This window comes from Zasmidium cellare, assembly GCF_010093935.1.
Source record: "Zasmidium cellare ATCC 36951 unplaced genomic scaffold M409scaffold_53, whole genome shotgun sequence".
Lineage (NCBI taxonomy): Eukaryota > Fungi > Ascomycota > Dothideomycetes > Mycosphaerellales > Mycosphaerellaceae > Zasmidium > Zasmidium cellare.
The window spans coordinates 31,886-48,395 of record NW_022986997.1 but is presented as its reverse complement, the minus strand read 5'-3'; the positions used below and the strand labels follow the sequence as shown (position 1 = coordinate 48,395).

At 55.2% G+C, this 16,510-nt stretch overlaps 6 protein-coding genes and 1 non-coding gene across 7 annotated transcripts; 3 read left to right on the top strand and 4 right to left on the bottom strand.

Moving 5' to 3' along the window:
- Positions 1-201: 201 nt before the first annotated feature.
- Positions 202-3,406, top strand: M409DRAFT_60344 (uncharacterized protein; the record flags this gene model as incomplete). The annotated part of the gene is made up of 7 exons (XM_033814447.1): positions 202-217; positions 271-1,311; positions 1,357-2,122; positions 2,479-2,495; positions 2,536-2,748; positions 2,817-3,108; positions 3,172-3,406. The coding sequence occupies 7 exons, from the start codon at positions 202-204 to the stop codon at positions 3,404-3,406; spliced, it is 2,580 nt and encodes an 859-aa protein (XP_033660819.1).
- Positions 3,407-4,465: 1,059 nt separating this feature from the next.
- On the top strand, positions 4,466-5,197 carry M409DRAFT_60343 (uncharacterized protein; the record flags this gene model as incomplete). The annotated part of the gene is made up of 1 exon (XM_033814446.1): positions 4,466-5,197. One exon carries the CDS (start codon positions 4,466-4,468, stop codon positions 5,195-5,197), a length of 732 nt encoding a protein of 243 aa, XP_033660818.1.
- Positions 5,198-5,481: 284 nt separating this feature from the next.
- M409DRAFT_29537 (uncharacterized protein) lies at positions 5,482-6,996 on the bottom strand (the record flags this gene model as incomplete). The annotated part of the gene is made up of 2 exons (XM_033809522.1): positions 5,482-6,398; positions 6,510-6,996. The coding sequence occupies 2 exons, from the start codon at positions 6,994-6,996 to the stop codon at positions 5,482-5,484; spliced, it is 1,404 nt and encodes a 467-aa protein (XP_033660817.1).
- Positions 6,997-7,626: 630 nt separating this feature from the next.
- M409DRAFT_60341 (uncharacterized protein) lies at positions 7,627-9,250 on the top strand (the record flags this gene model as incomplete). Its single annotated transcript, XM_033814445.1, has 3 exons — positions 7,627-8,005; positions 8,055-8,252; positions 8,373-9,250. The coding sequence occupies 3 exons, from the start codon at positions 7,627-7,629 to the stop codon at positions 9,248-9,250; spliced, it is 1,455 nt and encodes a 484-aa protein (XP_033660816.1).
- Positions 9,251-12,109: 2,859 nt separating this feature from the next.
- Positions 12,110-13,212, bottom strand: M409DRAFT_29535 (uncharacterized protein; the record flags this gene model as incomplete). Its single annotated transcript, XM_033809521.1, has 3 exons — positions 12,110-12,574; positions 12,628-12,859; positions 12,908-13,212. The coding sequence occupies 3 exons, from the start codon at positions 13,210-13,212 to the stop codon at positions 12,110-12,112; spliced, it is 1,002 nt and encodes a 333-aa protein (XP_033660815.1).
- Positions 13,213-14,179: 967 nt separating this feature from the next.
- Positions 14,180-14,323, bottom strand: M409DRAFT_t64. Its single transcript has one exon. It is a non-coding gene; the product is annotated as a tRNA-Cys (tRNA).
- Positions 14,324-14,617: 294 nt separating this feature from the next.
- M409DRAFT_29534 (glycoside hydrolase family 79 protein) lies at positions 14,618-16,162 on the bottom strand (the record flags this gene model as incomplete). The annotated part of the gene is made up of 1 exon (XM_033809520.1): positions 14,618-16,162. One exon carries the CDS (start codon positions 16,160-16,162, stop codon positions 14,618-14,620), a length of 1,545 nt encoding a protein of 514 aa, XP_033660814.1.
- Positions 16,163-16,510: the final 348 nt, after the last annotated feature.

Sequence of the window (16,510 nt, the reverse complement as noted above, 5' to 3'; positions counted from 1 at the left end):
TCACGTCAACGACACAACAATAGCGGACATTTCTATATGCCACAGCTTGTGATGACCCGCCGGCGTTGGGACGCTGAGTCTGAGCTGCGGTATCAGGAAAGCCTTTCGCTCGATCTCAGCTCATATATCCGGGAGCTCGAGAGGAGAAAGCGTGCTAGGTGTCCGAGTCCAGAACTGGTTTGTGAAAGGTCTCCATTGACCATGAACAGTCATTCAGGTACGCGGGACCACTATCATGTGCCTCATCAGAACAGTGCTGATCCCTCGCAGGTTCTCCTCCCACCTCATTCCAGCCCATCAATCAGGCAATGAGGCAGCATCCACCCAAGAGTGTAGAACCAAGAGATAACCACAGCAACGCGGACCATGATGCTTCCGTGAAAAGCGTTCAACCTCGCGTGCTTCATCCTCAATGGACGGATGATCTCCAATATCAACCGGCAAGAGAAGGCACGATCTCCGAACAGCAGCCCTCTGGGAGCGAGGAGGCTGCAAGACCTAGCATTCCAGACAGAGACTGGAAAGTGATCAGCGTCTTGGACAAACGTAGAAGTCAAGGCTTCGTCGAGCACTTGGTGCAATGGGCAGCTTCGGAGCATCCATCGTCTCTCATTCGAGAGAGCGACGACGGGAAATGGACGATCGGTATTGCTGGTGTTGAGTATGGGATTGCCGAGCGCACGATGACCGGGCGAGAAAGCAACATCGGCGAACCTTTGGAACTCGTCAAATGGAAGCCAAGCTGGCACTTCGCTTGGAACCTCCCCAAGGCTGCTGTTGCCCGATTCGAGCAGCAACTCGGAGAGGTGAAGACCGATCCTCAAGAAGTCCTGGAGCTAAGCTGGTGGACCTGGCGAGAATACGAAGGATGGTATTATCCTCCAGAACCACCGCCACATGCAGGGATGACAAAGAGCATGTCACTCGAATACCTAGAACCTGAGCTTGACTCAGACTACGTCATCAGCTTTCTGGAGCAAATGAGACACTGCGTGCTGGCTGAAGGAGATGATCCTTCGAAGCCTTGTAAGAAGACGATCACCGCCTTTCTGAACATGAGAATTCGGCAACGACTCTCTTTCCCGCCGGATCTCGTGGGCGAAGGTCGAACCCTCTTTTTGAATCGTGAAGAGCATTTCCGAGCGCTGATGGTGTACGCTTTCGAGTTCGCGCGTATTAACCAATGCCGGTGCTGTCTTGCTCAGCCAGGTCCATTCGCCAAATGTGTGACTTGGATGGGTGATTTCGCTGGAGCATGTTCCAATTGCGTCTTCAAGCGCCAGAGAACACAGTGTGACTACCACTTCCGTAGTGAGTGCCCTCCTTCAACAAGATGTACTCTGCTGATAACAACAGACTTCCATCAGAGGCTGCCTGAGCTCGTCCTACTGCCCGGACTGGGTTCGCCTTCGTCTTCGACGCCCTCGGAGTCGTCCGCTATTGCGTTTCGCAGCTCGGTCGACTTACAAGAACAGTACGATCCTTTCACTCCAGCGTCGTCGCAAGATAACGATCCAGGAAATGTAACCAGCCCCGAGCTGCCGATGGAAGTGCCACCCGAGACCATTCCAGATGATTCTCAGAGCCAGGGGACAAGGCTTGCCAGCATTGATGCCCACACAGGAAGTGACGCTCTACCAGAAGACACTGAACCTCGAGGGCGAAAGCGCCAGCCTGTCGACGACGGTGATAAAAGACCTGCCGTGAAAGCGGAAGATGATTCTATTGACGAGCCAATTCCGAAGCGCCAGCGCCAGGACTCTCAAGACCTGCTGTCTCCAACACTCGAGCATCGATACTGCGATGGCTCTCCCAACAAACCTTGCTCGGATCCAGATGTGGGAGCTGTTCCGCCGTTGGACAATTCCGTCATTGTCTTCTCCAAGCACAGGTTCACTCGCGCTGGCGAGGCGACGGACGATCAAGTCCGCTTCATCTTATCCAGATCAGACTGCGCGGCGAACCAACAGCTGCACGAGACGTGGGAGAGTTTGTTGATCAAGAAGGAGGAGAGGGGGGAAGAGAATCGTTGGCCGTCCAAGGAGAACTACATCTCCCATCGTCGCTGGCACAAATTGAACGAGCTCATTCGGGATCATTGTCCTTGGCCCAGCCACGGCGAGTGTGTTGACTTGACGGGAGATGATTGAGTTCGGTGATGTCGTGGATTGGGAGAAGGAAAGGAAGAAGAAGCTGGCGGTTTCTGTTTCGTGTTGTTTTGGCTGACGTCATCGGTTTCAGGGGTTGGTTCTTCGGGCGACATGTCAAGAACAACATATTCCTGTCGTCCCTCTAATCTTTCAAGCGACTACGCCCATATGTGTACTTTGGTTGGCCTAGACCGTTTGCAAACAATGGGGATGGATGTTCAACTTTGGACGAAATGTGCAGGATAGGGGGTGCGAAAGGACGGTCATGTATGTGCCTTCAGCGATCTGATCGCTAATCTCTCTTCTTGTACTGCTGTCTCATGTCTAGCTACACTCTTCGCTCGTGTGAGTGTTTCGGAAGTCTGTGACCGTTTCCTTGTTGTAGTGGTATCTAGTGCCGCCGCTCCCACGGGGGTGGTCGATACTGTTGGCGGAATTGCTCCTCCGACTCGTACTGTGGGTACTCTGGGCGGAGTACTCGCTGCTGTTGCGGTTGCGGTTGCGGCTGTTGATGGTGTTGGGGTGCGTTCGGCTGCTGGTAGTATTGAGCCTGGTGGTCTTGTTGGTGCTGCTGAGGTGGGTATTGCTGCTGGTATTGGTACGGCTGCTGGTCATGCTCATACTCCATCATCTCGCCTCCATCATCTGCTGCCGCATAGCTGGCAGTGTCTTCTTGCTGGCCCAGAGCTTCAAGGGCGGGGAATGGGTCGTACATGACTTGTGGTGGGAGGGCTGGTGCGTTCTGCAGGTCGATGGGTGAGGGCTGCCAGCCAGGAGGGAGCTTGTGGTCTTCGACTCTCTTGGGAGGCTTTGCTCCTTCGCCGCTTCGTGGTGTTGATGGGTTCACGTCTCCGAAGAGTTCGTGCCTCGTGGCCTCCTTGTACATAGCGTCGCTCATCGACTGCTTGCTGGTGCTGCAATGTCCCCCGAACTCACGGCAGGGCGTGCAGAGCACCGGGTTCGTCGCCTTGTCGCACTGGGAATCACATTAGCTGGCGCGCTATCCACACGCATTGAAGAGTACATACGTCGAGCCAGCGGCGCTGCTGGCAGGTGGTGCACTCCAGGCCTGCCGTGGTGGAGATGGTGAAGTTGTGCGCCACGCCGGCGCTCGCAGGGCCCTCGCTGGTGCCGCGGCTGCGAAAAGGAAGGGTCATCTCCATCTGGTTGTTGTTGGCCATGGTGGCGATGGAGTGTATGATGGTGTTGTCAAGAGTATGGCGACGGGGAGAAACGGGATAAACCAGCAGATGTGATATCGGTCTTGGCGTGGACGAAGAGGGCAGGAGCGGGACTTGGCGGGCTTCAGCGCAACACGGGGTCGAATCGCGCCTCAACACCGCTGTCAAGTCGAAGATAAAACCGAAGCAGTTCAGGGCATTTCTGGAAGGTCAAAATGACCTGCTTGGGGTTGTGCTCGACCTTCACGTCTGGGAGAGGCCACTCGAACGTCTGCCTCACCTTGTCCGCTATCTCCTTAATGCTGGGCGCTGCATCCCCACCCTCTCGTCGCTTTTTCGTCATTCTAGAAGGCAAGTCGCCTGCTTCAGAACCATCTGCGACAGCTTGCGCTTGGTTTGCAGAGAGCGATGGATGCTGGTGTGTATTTTGAGGGGTGAATCCGTTCCGTGTGTCCTTGGTCTGCACCCAGGCTGGATCAAGTTCGACAGAGCCTTGCTTGGCTTGTTTGATTGCATGCCACGTCCGTATGTAGGATTGCCGATGTCGTTCCAGGGAGGACTCTTGCCACGTTGAGGCCGAAGTCTTCTGCTTGATCTTCGTGGGTTTTTTTCCAAAACGACTTTCCTTGGAAGATGGCATGCCCAGATGCGGTAGTGTTCGGCACAACTTCGACAAGATAAGACTGGAGATCGAGGGTGAGTGGAGCGTTCGCGAATGTGTCGCGCTGCTAAAGGGCGCGTTTCCACGCGATGTGGACTACGTGAGGCCAGGCTGCGGCAGTTGCGGGATCTCAATCAGCGACGGACAAGCCACCAAGCGTGCCCCCTTAACTATGCTCTTCTGGAGACAAGTGTCGAGCAAGCCATTGAGCTTGGACTGCACTCGCGCTGATCGACCTGATCTATGATCTTCTTGTGCTGGTTGTGTCTTTGTCTTCCATACACCTCAAGGAACATCATCGCCTAGCTGGCAATTCCTCTCACTTGGAAGCAAATACAGAGACGCATGAATCGCTGCTGTGGAGCAGTCTCCCTCTAGCATCTCTGAGTATTTCGTCAAACATCGCACAGGCTCCTGTCGTTCATGACCGCAAGACGTTTCGACTTTCTTGTCGACGCGGTCGAGTGTCCACGATGCCGAAGCGCAATGCTCCATCAAGTCCGCCACTCACGGCGAGGCCATCAAAGCAGAGCCGTGCTACTCCGTCGACGAAACCGAGGGGGTCACTTGGGACCTGGGAATCGCTCTCGCCATCAACGTGTGATGCCGTAGCAATGGTTGAAGCATTTCTGGGCCAAGATGACCGCACCGGTGCATTGTCCTCGTCTGCGACAGCCTTACCTTCTGAGGAGGCAGACAGCGCATGTCCTCCGACTGCAATGCCGCGAGGCAAGTTCCGTCCCCTCAGAGGCGTAGACTACACCGAGAGCTTCGTGAGCCAGCTGCGATCCGAGCTACTCAAGATTGGCGAAGCAAGTTTTCGAAAGGTGCCGTTGTGGGCGACATGCCTCGAGATGCCCACTCGTCAGCGTCTCATCTTCCGTGACGAGTTCGTCAGTCGGCGCAACACGGTGCAGATGGACTTTCGAAACCATCGCCGCGCCATGCAGATCCATCGTGTTGGGCAAGCACAACGAGTACCTTGCGACGGCTGTCAACGAGGCTTCGGGCCATTTCGAGGCTGTGTCGTCGATGCGGACGGCGATGCGCTGAAAGGGGCTTGCGCCAACTGCGCATTTCGAGAACATGGGCATTCTTCGCCGGCGTCTGGCTCTCTTGGTGTTCAGAACGAATTGCTCTCGATCGCCCTCAACCCTTTGAGAGCATCGAGTCTTTCCTTTCAGCGGGTTGGCATGAGGAGCTGAGCGGGGTGATAGCTGAGGTGTGCCCTGTTGAGGCAGGATGACCCCGAATGAATAAAGCCATGGTGACGGCAGTGATATTGAGGCATGATGCATTCATCTGAGGAAACAATGGCATGTCAAGCAAGTTTGAGCATTGAAGTTGATGGCAGTCATTCAGAAGATACAACTGCATTTGATGAAAAAAAAAGGGACGCATTGCGATAGTGCTCGACGTCATTGATAGAGTATCTATGTCCGACATTGCTGGGAGGATCGCAGTCTGGACATCTACTGAAACCTGACAATCATCTTGCAGGCCTGTAGCTCTCCACAGACCGCCCTCGTGAACTGCCGGCGCCATTCGACATCGACCCCTTGGGCTGCTTATGCTTGTGTCCGCAGCTTCGTGGACCGGGTGTCTTGTGACGAGGCGGAGGCGTTCTGCTGCTGACATCTAGTCTTCTCAGCCTGTCCAGGACATCGTGCTCTTCGATCAGCCTGTTCGCTGGCTCTGTAGTTGATGAGTGATCTTCGCATTCTGCCTTGTAGCGGGTGAAGAGGTCATCCCACTGCCGTCGTTCGGCGTCCAGAAGCTGATTCCACACGCAGTGACTTCGAGTCCAGATTTTCTCGGACGGAATGTCGGGTGACCGTCTGACGGCCTCCTCCACGTGACGGGCGAATAGTTGAAATTTGTTGTTGGCCGGCCTGCTGTTCTTGTTGTTCTCACCCTTCTTGCCCCCTCTCCTCTTCTTGCCTTTCTGTTGCGAAGGTTCGTTTGACACGGGCCGACCAGGCTGAGGAACATGGTTGTTGTTGGGCGCAGCAATTCCGATCGAAGGGCTTTCAGAGTTGTCGATCTCGAAAGGAAAGTCTGGTTTTCGGTGAGAATGCAGCGGTACAGCGCGTTGCGAGGGCTGCTTCGATGAGGACCTCTCCCTCGTATTGGAAGCCGGTGGTGGGTGTCTCATGGGAGAACGCTGCATCAGGACCTCGTGCCTCCGCTCGAATCTGTTAGTGCGGTGCTTCTCCCGGTGTCTGGTGCCAGAGACTGTGTCCGCGGTAGCTTGCAGAGCGTCCGGATCTCCGGTGACATCCTCGAAGGAAGCTTCAATCATCGACCAAAGGACTTTCAAGATTTCCTTCAAGATCTCAGTCGCCCGGCCGTCCTCGACGTTTCTGTCTTGGAGCTGCTCGCAAGAACTTGCGCGTAGTCTGGCCACTTCAAGTTTCACTTTCTCAGATATCTCGGAAGCGATTGAGATGATTGCAGCCTTTGACACAGGGTCGGAAAGATCCAGCTTCGTGACGACGTCCTAGAGTGCTTTCATACGTTCGTCGTTGCGGTCTGATAGAGGAGTCGTGTTGGTATTCGATGGTCTTGATTCTGTTCCGACTGGATTCAAACGAGCGGCAGGCTGAGAAGGCTGAACATGCTCAGCAGCAGATTGAGCGCCTTTCTCTGGCTGCTGCTCTTCTTCTTCTTCCTCATCTTCAGATTCAGAGCTGGATTCGGCGTCGTTATCGGACGAAGACGAGCTTTCTGAGCCATCGCCAGACTCGCTGTCATCCGACGTCTCATCGTCGCTGTCGCCGTTGTCGCCATGGCCGGCCTCGTTGGCAGCACTTTGTTGCGCTTGACCATCGACACTTTCGCTCACAGAGTCGGCAATCTCTCTGCTCGGGTCTGGCGGTTCCTGCTTTATCTTGACCTGTTTCTGCACTTTCTGGAATCTGGGGTCGTCTGCAAGTTGCTCAGCCTTTCGTTTGCGGCGCTCAGCGGCCTCAGCTTTGTCCGCATTTACGCCATTCGAGGACATAGTTTCTTGCCTTGGATAGGTTCTTGTCTTTCGAGATCAAAGCACTCTTTCCCTCGATGACAGTGGACGAGTGGTTGTCTTGCAAAGATTCAGAGTCGCTTGACAGCCGCATGCCGTTAGTTTTCTCAACGGCACTCCTTTTACGATGCTTTTACGAAGCACGCCCGTGCTCTCCGGGTTGCACTTTGTCCTGGTCTGTGTGCTCGTTGACGTTCAGGGGCCGCTTAGCGTCAAGATTCGTCAGAAGTGTAACAGAGCCATGGCTGGATTTTGCCGTAATCACGATGGAGCGTGGTGAGCGACCGTACACTTTGTTGTTGTCGTTGTTCTCTTTTCGCGTGCGAGACGCGGTAGACGCGATCGAATCTCCACTGCACGACATCTCGACGCCTTGCTGACAGTTCATGGCCCCATTCGTTCGACGTGCTGCAATATCCCGCGAGTTTGCACTTCTTCTTCGACGACCACGGGTCGATCTCGACGCCCTTGAAGACCAGCAAACGGTACGAAGCCGCAAGGACACCAGGGCTGCTTGTCCGAGTCCAGAGAATCCGGGCTCTTTGCGAAAGCATCAAGGTCTGAAGGCGGCTGACAGCGTCCATTTCGATCAAAGCTGATGAATGAGTAGCCATGCCCGGCTTCACGGCGGTGAACCAGCGGCATCGGTCTGTAGAAGCATCTTCGTCTCGCATCCGGCAGGTTGAGCCAGTCGAACAAGACGTAGAGGAAGCTTCCCGAGTGGACAGAGCCTTTCGAGGTTCACATGAATCGCAGGAAGACGACCTTCCTGCACAGATTCCAGACCGAGACTGGGAGATCATCTCAATCATCGACCGCAAAGATGTCAACGGGCTGCTGCTGTATCAAGTCCGATGGGCATACACGAAGCATCCAACGGCCATCCTTCACACTCGGCGCCGTGGAGAAGCGGTCAACGTCGATGGTCAGGTCTGCAAGGTCCTGCGCCGTTCGACCACCCAGCCCGACTTGGAGACAGGGGAGCACACAAGTGTGATTGAATGGCGAGAGCAGTGGCTTCCACTATGGCAGCTATGCAGTGCCTCTTGAGCTTGTGGCGGAATATGAGCTGAAGGATCCGAGACAGGCCAATCGCCTGCAGCCGTCATTTGCCCTGCACCGGGAGCCGTGGAAATTTGAGCCCGAAGAGGAAGAAGACATCGAGAAGCGCGGTGACATTGAGGGGAATGTCTTCGAGCCTGAGGTGGGCATAGATTACACCATGAGCTTCCTGGAACGTCAGCGCGAAGAACTTGACAGTCCAGAGGGACTCACGATCGCCAAGTCCCTCATGTGGCTGAAAATGCCCATCCGACAGCGCCTCGTCTTGAACGACTGATTCTGTGCCAGGGAGACAGAGGAGCCACGCCCATACGATCTCGGCCGAGTAGGGAAGCACCGTGCAGTCTATGTCTACATGGTTGGGGACGCATGGCGAAAGACCTGCAGCCATTGTGAAAGCTTCGACCAGAGTCTGCCGTTTGCGAAGTGCGTTACCCTCGATGGAGCATTGATGGGTGCCTGCGCCAATTGCGCATATCTGGGTCGGGGAAAAGGACGCAGTTTGCATCACGACGTGAGGCCGGAACATACCATCAGGTGCACGGAAGCTCATGCTTCTGGTAGTCCTACCTCCGCATCGTCGTCTGCTAGCTCACCGAACGACAGCGCTGTCGATCTATCGAGTGATTCGACAATGAGCAGCTCTCCGGTGAGGATGGGCTGGGTTTCGCCTTCGCCAACGCCTCCCGGGTCACCTGAGTTGGGCTCAGATGACTTTCAAGGGAACGATGTGCATGATCAGGAGCCGGGCGATGAGAGGCTAGATCAGCAAAGATCAGACAAGAGGGCGAAAGCAAAGTCTGCCAGGCGAAAGCGGGCTGGAGATGGTGATCGAGCGGCTAGCCAGGGACCAAGCCATAAGGTCAAGAAGCGTCGCTCCAGGAAGTGGAAGAAGTTTGTGAAGCGGGAGCAATTCTCCTGCTCGTCAATCCCTTCTGCTTCGCTCCATCTTGACACCTGCCGAGGGGCGCCGTATCCGTGCACCCATCCAATCGCAGGCTGCGAGCCACAGGTGATCGAAGACGACTCCATGTACCCGCCGCATGTCGTCTTCAACGACAGGGTGTTTCGCAGCGGCCAAGCCATGGACGAAGAGGTGCGGTACATTCTGAGCCGCTGTTGGTGCGAGACCACAGAGTACATTCAAGAACTGTGGGATACTCATCAGGCATAAGCTGATGCGGATGGAGTCGACTCAATGTTCGATTCGAAGGAGGAGTTCCTGTCGATCGCATGCTATGAGTTGCTTACGAGCGTTGCGAGGATGTGCTGCCCGGTGCCGTCGTGGGACAACAGTAAGAAGATCGTCATCGATTTGACGTGATTCAAGTTGATGCCTGGAAAAACAGAGCAGAAGTCGCAGAGGCTGCTCTCGAACTCTTCTCGCCGCACGAGTTCTTCCAGCCCAGTCTCTCGCTTCTCAACCCTTCACCTATCTTCTGCATGGAGTTCCGCTAGACTGGTCCAGAACCAGACATTCCAAACCGCAGGCAGGGATACGCCTCGAAGAAGATTTTTTACAGGCTCGTTAAGAGGTTGACAATGCCAGGCCTGGTCCTGCCGGGAGTTGGCTGATGTCTTCTTCTTCAGTTCCAGCGGTATGGAGGCCAGCAAAGATCAATTTGCAGAAGCAAAGCCCTGAGGCAGACCAGACGATCCCATCAGCGAAGAGAACAATGGTGATCACGGGGAGACTCAACCTTCGCCATGAAGTGCCCGAAGAAGTGCGGTCTTCGTAGAGAGGTTTCCGAGATCTTTGGCATGTGGCCTCGCAGTTGCTGCTCAATCCAGGCGATGAATGTATCATCATTGTTGGTATGCGATGTGTTCAAGTTGAGATCTTGAAAGTCCGCTCCTTCCTTCTTCGGTCACTCCGAGAACAGATTCGAATTCGCCACTTCCTGTCTTTCTCGCTCTACCATGGAACCACAGACTTCCCACCCCAATTATCATCTTCACCATGGCCTCCAATATCCAGACCTCTGATCTCAACACCATCACAAGCACGCTGCTAACCACCAAATGCACGTCTTCAGCAGTGTCACAGCCCTGGATCTCAGTCACACATCTCGAGTCTTCTCGGCATCGATTTCAGCACTCTTGCCCGGCACCAGGGTCGACATCTGGACCATCCAGATCCCGCAGGCGCCGCGGACGAACGCTGCCGCCCCACAGGTTCTCGGCGCCAGAGGCCAAGACTGGGAACGAGGACGAGGCGACGGGAGAGGAAGGAGCCAGCATCGTAGTGGAATCAGGAGCCGTGGTGTTTGGAGAGGACGCGGCGGCGACTGGAGTACGGCCTCGATGCCACGGCAGCCCTTGAACACCCCTCTGCTCGAGCACCTTGATGGTGAGTCTCACACTTCAATCGCTAGCGTGATGCTGCTGACTTCAGGTCCAGACTCGTCTCCCACCCAGCATCAGAGCCCAGAAACGAGGCAAACAGAAGATCAAGCTCTTGGAACCCCACCACACCATGCCGATGGACAGAACGACAAGTACGCAAGTACGAGACCATCACAGACGCCGACAGGTGTCCACCCCCGGCGCACATGCTTCCCCAAGGTAACATCATCGAAGACGAGCCGCCTGCTACCGAAAGAGATCGTCGAGATGTTCCCGAGCACGGGGTCATGGACTGGTTGTTACACTTTTCAAGCATAACAGGTCTGGGTTTTCGTTCAGAAGATCGCGGAGTTGCTCTACGATCATTTTGACATCGGCGCCGGCCCCCGATCAAAGACTCGCTCCATGATCTTTTCCTTTTTTTTTGAGGTTTACTTGCAACGTCGAAGACTCAGTCTACGATCGACTTCTCTCTACCCTACGATCTGGTGGTCGGTGTGCGTAGCAGCCAGCTCTCGTTCTCACAGTATCGGCTTCACTTGCTTTGTTCGACCTCAAATAAGTCAATACCAAACCCGCCTTCCATATCAATGTCCATCGTTTCATTCCATATGTGTTGCTCTCAAGTCCATACCGTCCGTAGGCTTTTGGATCTTCGATTCCAATGCCAGTAAGATTGTTAGCTTCCCGCGCTCTTTTCGTCAGCTCCTCAACCATTCCAAGACGGACAAGATCTGCCGAGACGTCTTGTGTCAGCCGAGTTATCTCAGCGCACATGCCCTTTTCAATATCTCAGTCGACGTCTCAAAGCGAGCATCCTGAATTATCACCAGCTGGGGCAACGTCGAGAAGGCACTCAAAAGCATCGTTCAAGGCAACAGCTCCAGCATCCCCTCCATCCTCAAGCCTGAGCGGGTCGATGTCTCTTCATTCGGCCTTCCTCAACTGATCATCACATCAAGGTAGAAGATCCAGTGAGCGAAGAGTGCCATATCCTCGTCAATGCCCTGCACTTTCCGAGGCCACTGGAGAAACGGCGGGGAGGACGAAGTCGTGGGTCGCGGCTAGATGTGCTGGGGCTCCTCCATCACTGTAACGAATCATACAAACCGATGCTCAATTCTGGAGAGCCATTGGAGGCCACAAAAGTGTGATGAGATGCCTTGATCTCACACTACGTAGGTAAGCTCTTCGAAATGTAGAGGTGACGTGTCCAAGCCTGAAGCTTGGCGTCTGGTCCCGTGGGTCCTGAGTCGCTACAGCTACAACAGCCACAGCACTTCCGACAAGAGACAAGAGATTGGCGAGATCTCGTCTCGAAACGACACGATCAACTCTGATCAATGCCTTCATCAAATGTCTGTCTGTTGGTGGACTGGAGGAGAATCGGCCAAGTCAGCGCCGCAGCAGACATCATCAGCAACGAGCAGGGATTGGTAGAATCGGGCCCACGCCGTCAGTCTTAGCATGCGATTACGCGTCTGCGTGTTTGAACATCACCTCAAGAATCGGTTCATTTCAGGTTCCTGTTTCATTCTCTGTCGATGTGCCAATTCAGACAAGCAAGTCGGAACGTTTGCATTTCTCTCGAAAAAGAATGAAAAGCACTATCACGGACGAATAGGCGGCGGTTCGTGTATCCCATCAATCATTATTGCGCCCAAAACCCAACACTGCTGGCCCCCGGCTATCGTTTCTCGGACTGGATGCCGTCTTCGACGCTGCGCTCGCGCACGAGCACCCGCTTCGACTTCTTCTTGCCTGGTGTCTCCGCGGTATCCATCCCAGCCTCTTTCTCTGGGTCGAGAGGTGTTTCTCCCCTCGCCAGCGGACTCCTCCGATCATCGTATACCGCCTGCTTCGACCCGAGCCTGCTCTCACTCCGGTTATAACCGTACCCATACGGCATGAAAGCGTCTCTTGTCCGCGCGGGCGAGTTTCTACCACTGCCGTCAATCGCCGCCGATCCAGCTCCACCCGACGCATTCAGGTGAGGATCGCTCATCGGACCGGGTGCTCGCTGGGTGATACCTTCATTGAAGCCTCCGTTGATTTGATCTTGCTTGCGATCGTAGCGGCGCTTGAGGCAGACGGCGAGGAAGGCGAGGAGAGGGAGGCAGATGACGAGGACGATCAGCATGATGATCCATTTCTGGGAGAAGGTCAGTCCAATCTAGCCCATTCGTCGCAGTACAATCCACAAACATAGTGCGTGCTCCACCAGTCGCCAGACGATTGGGTCTTGCCGGCGCTGAAGTTGGAGTTGCCCGAATCGGCGTCGCTGCCGCCGGCGACGCTCGACGGGGTGGCCGTGGCCTGGCCGGCCGCAGTCGAGCTCGACGAAGGGCCCGCGGCTGCGCTGGTGGTCGCCGCATCGCCGGTTGTTCCTCCCGCATGCTCCGATGCGCCAAAGTCACTGCCGCAGTTGGTGGTGTACCTGGGTAAGTGTCAGCACAGGGCGTACGCTGCCCGATGGATGAATTACCATGTCCCGATCTGCTGAGCGTCGGTGGGGTTCGTGCAGGCCGTGTTGCAGAGGGTCGAGGCGGAGGACGTCTTCAAGGAAGTGAGAAACGCGGATTGGCAGAAGCACACCCACGTCGCCTGGTTCGCACTGCCGGTGCCGCCTGGACAGCCGGAAGCAGCCTGCTGGAGGGCCTGGCAGCCTTGTGCGCATTGGGGGAGCTGGCTGTTGCCGTTGACGAGGACGCCTTGCTGCGCGGTGACGAGGGAAACGAGCGACGACAGCAGCAGGGCGAGGGTGGTCGCTTTGATGACGGCGAGGGCCATGGCGGGCGGGTGTCGCCTCCGCGAGATTGCGGGATGTCGGGGTCGTGAGGACGTGAGTGTCGCGGACGGGGGAAGAAGCGATCCCAGATGATGGCGGCGATGATATCTCGTTGCGCGGTGCGTGGGCGGTGGTAATCTCGAGGGGGTGTATCAATGGCTCGCGCGTTGGGGGGAATTCCGGGAGATCCGAGCGGATTCTGGGTCGCCGCGGGGGTGGGTTCGTCGGGGAAGCGATTGACTGCGGCGAGTGAAGCAGGAACGACCGTGTTCTCTTCGTCACATCCCTCGTCCAGATCCTCAGCAGTCGCCGTCGGGGTGTCAGACGCAGGCGCGGGTGGTGAGGAAAGGGAAAGCTGGAGGGCCAGGTTCGCGATATCTCCACACGGCAGCACCCGTTTGGCGCTAGCGACGCCACACATTCCAAGTCGGGACTCCACTCCGCAACGTTCGTTTCGATCTTCAAAACAACATCAACTTCACCTCTTCGACATCAACGTCTACATCAACAATGAACCCATCACACTTGCTTCCGGCACACTTCAAAACGAGCTTCCACGGTCTGAGCATTCACCTGTTGTCTTGTGAAGCGAGGAAAAGCTTGCCTGTCAGCTCCGGCCTACTTGGAGGCAGTTTCACGAGGCAGATTTCCTACCGTTTGTCTCATCTGTCCGCCGATGCAACAAAAATAATAACTCGTTACCCTCCGATTTACGAATTACAGCTTGGCTGTATGGATTGATGTTCTTTGCCTTCCAACAAGGCGAGACTCGCTCTTTCATCAATGCGTGAAGACCATTGGCGCCGATTTCAGCACAAGTTAGATGGAAGCCGAGCTGCAGAACAGATCAGGATACAACCGGCCATCCTAGCGGACGCTGCATTCATTGCCGATACATCTCGACGTCTCAAAGTTTTCAAGAAGTCACGGCGTCAGAGCAAAAAGACGTGAAATCAAATGTGATATGCATGGTCTCGCTGCGAATCGAACGCAGATCTCATGGGCACAGACGGAAGGACCGAGAGTGATACAACCGGGAGCTGCCCATCTGGCGGTCAAGCCTGATGCCCCCCTCATTGTCGCCAGGCGTGCTACCAACTGCACCACGAGACCGGATGGAAAGTTGTGAGAGTGGACTGATTGTACGCATATATGAGGGTCGGTGTGTTCTCTTGTAAGTGAAAGAGTATGGATAAGGCACAAGAGCGAGAAGAAGACTCATTGAAACTGGATCGTCCTGACTATGTCTTCTCCAATGACCCATCTCACCGAGGCACTCAAGGCACGAACGGCGTATGATACACCAGAATGTATCGGGGATGCAGACGCCAGCAAGAAAGAATTGGACGTACGCACAGGGACTACACTCAGGTCGATCGACTGTCTCGGACCAATCCATCAAGCTCTTCACCGATGAAGCGTCACCAGCACTGCTTCAGAAGCCTTCAAGTCGAACGACACCTTCCCACCGCTGAGAGCCACCGACTCCGTCTCCTGCCCAACCTTGACCCCACCCGGCGAAGCGACGGTCCACTGAGTTCCCGCGTAGGTGATGTCACCACCATCATTGGTCGAGTTGGTACCCTTCCCCGTCAGCCTGCGCAGCTCCGCAGTGTTGACATCATTCCCAACTCCAATTTGAAAAGCACGCTGCGGTCGAGGCGTCGTCTCGGTCGTATTCCACTCCGTCAAATCGATCACAGCCAGGCGATCGAGTTTGCCGCCCACAAATGCTGCATACGGCGAGACGGTGGGATTCTTATCGCTGTACAACGAAACCACCTGAAAGTCGCCCTTTCGCGAATTGCTGCCAATCCCGAGCCAGTCCGTGAGAAAAATCAGACCATAGTACTGCGAGAAGATTCCAGGAGCAGGATCGCTCGCCCAGAAACTCGCAAAGTTGCACCCGTTGCACTGGTTCATATTGACCCTCGCGATTCCCTTGCTCATGACCAGCAGCACCCAGTCCAGTTCCCACAGAGCACTCCCCAGCACCGCATCGATGGTGCGCTCGAAAGGACTTCGACTGCCTAACGATGAGCCGGCTTCGCTAATGACGATGGGTGTGTCGATCTTCGCCGAGCGAAAGTAGTCCAGATTCACCTGGGGGTTCTTGTTCACCTTGTGCAAGACAGAACCCGAGTGATTCAGGTAGGTCCCGCGCAAGGTCGGGGATTGTGAGATGGACGCTTGGTAGTAATGCTGCGCGAATGCCTTGATCCGGCTGACTTTCCCCAAATTCGCCTTGTACAGATCTGCCGCTGACCACTGCGCCGCATCCGCCAGGCTGCCGACGTGGAAGATGTCACCGCTCGGTAGATTCGGCACCTGTTGGGTGATGGCCGTCGTGAAGATCTGGAGATCGGCGACATAGTCCTCAGGCGTGTACGTCTTGTTCCGGCGGCAGTTGTCTAGAGAGCGGAAGCACTGCCCATCGTACAAGTTCGGCTCGTTGCCGACTTCGATCGCCTCGAACTTCTCCGCGGGAATGTGCTGCAACATGGCTTTGGTGAAGTTGACGGTATTGTCGACGGTGCTGTTCGCGAGCGGGACCTGGATGATGTATCGTACATTCGGCACTTTATCCAGAGCCTTCGTGAAGTTCACCCCCAGAGTCACGGGAGAGAGGAGTCCATCTTCTTTGGTGTTGTTGTACGGCCAGAAATTGCCCTGCGGCTGGCTGGAGTTGTACTTGACGGAGTCTCCAGACGTGCCCCCGACGCGGATGATGACGGGAGCGCCGCTTCGAGTGACGAGGTTTTGGATGAGGATGCGAGAGAAGTCTTGGAGGCCGTATTGGAACCAGGATGTGGTTTCGACCATGATACCTAGGAAGGACTTGTCGACGGGAGGAGAGGCTGTAGTCGGCTGTGTTGTGGGTGCTGAGATGGTGACGGTGGCATCTTTGGCTAGAACGCCGATGAAAAAGAAGGAAAAGAGGGAGAGCTTCATGATGGCAAGAAAGAGAAAGCTTGATCTTCCGGGGTGGTCTTGACTTGGCCTCGTCGAAGCACCGCTAAGCTTTCTCTTTCTCTTATGTCAAGACGCTGGTGGTATATATACTCATCGTGAATCACACCTTTCCTGTCGGCAACCTAAAGAATATATGAGGCTGCGAGCTGAGATCGTCGTGCTACATCACTACAGCCGCAACTTCGCATTCTTGCTCCTTTTGAGCGATACGAGTACGGGAAGAGTGTAGAAGACCTGATGTAGGGCTCGCATCACTCGTGCATGGCGTGGAGATCCACAGTGGACAGTTCTTGTACTTTAAATCTCGCTGGAATCGAAGTGCTGCAT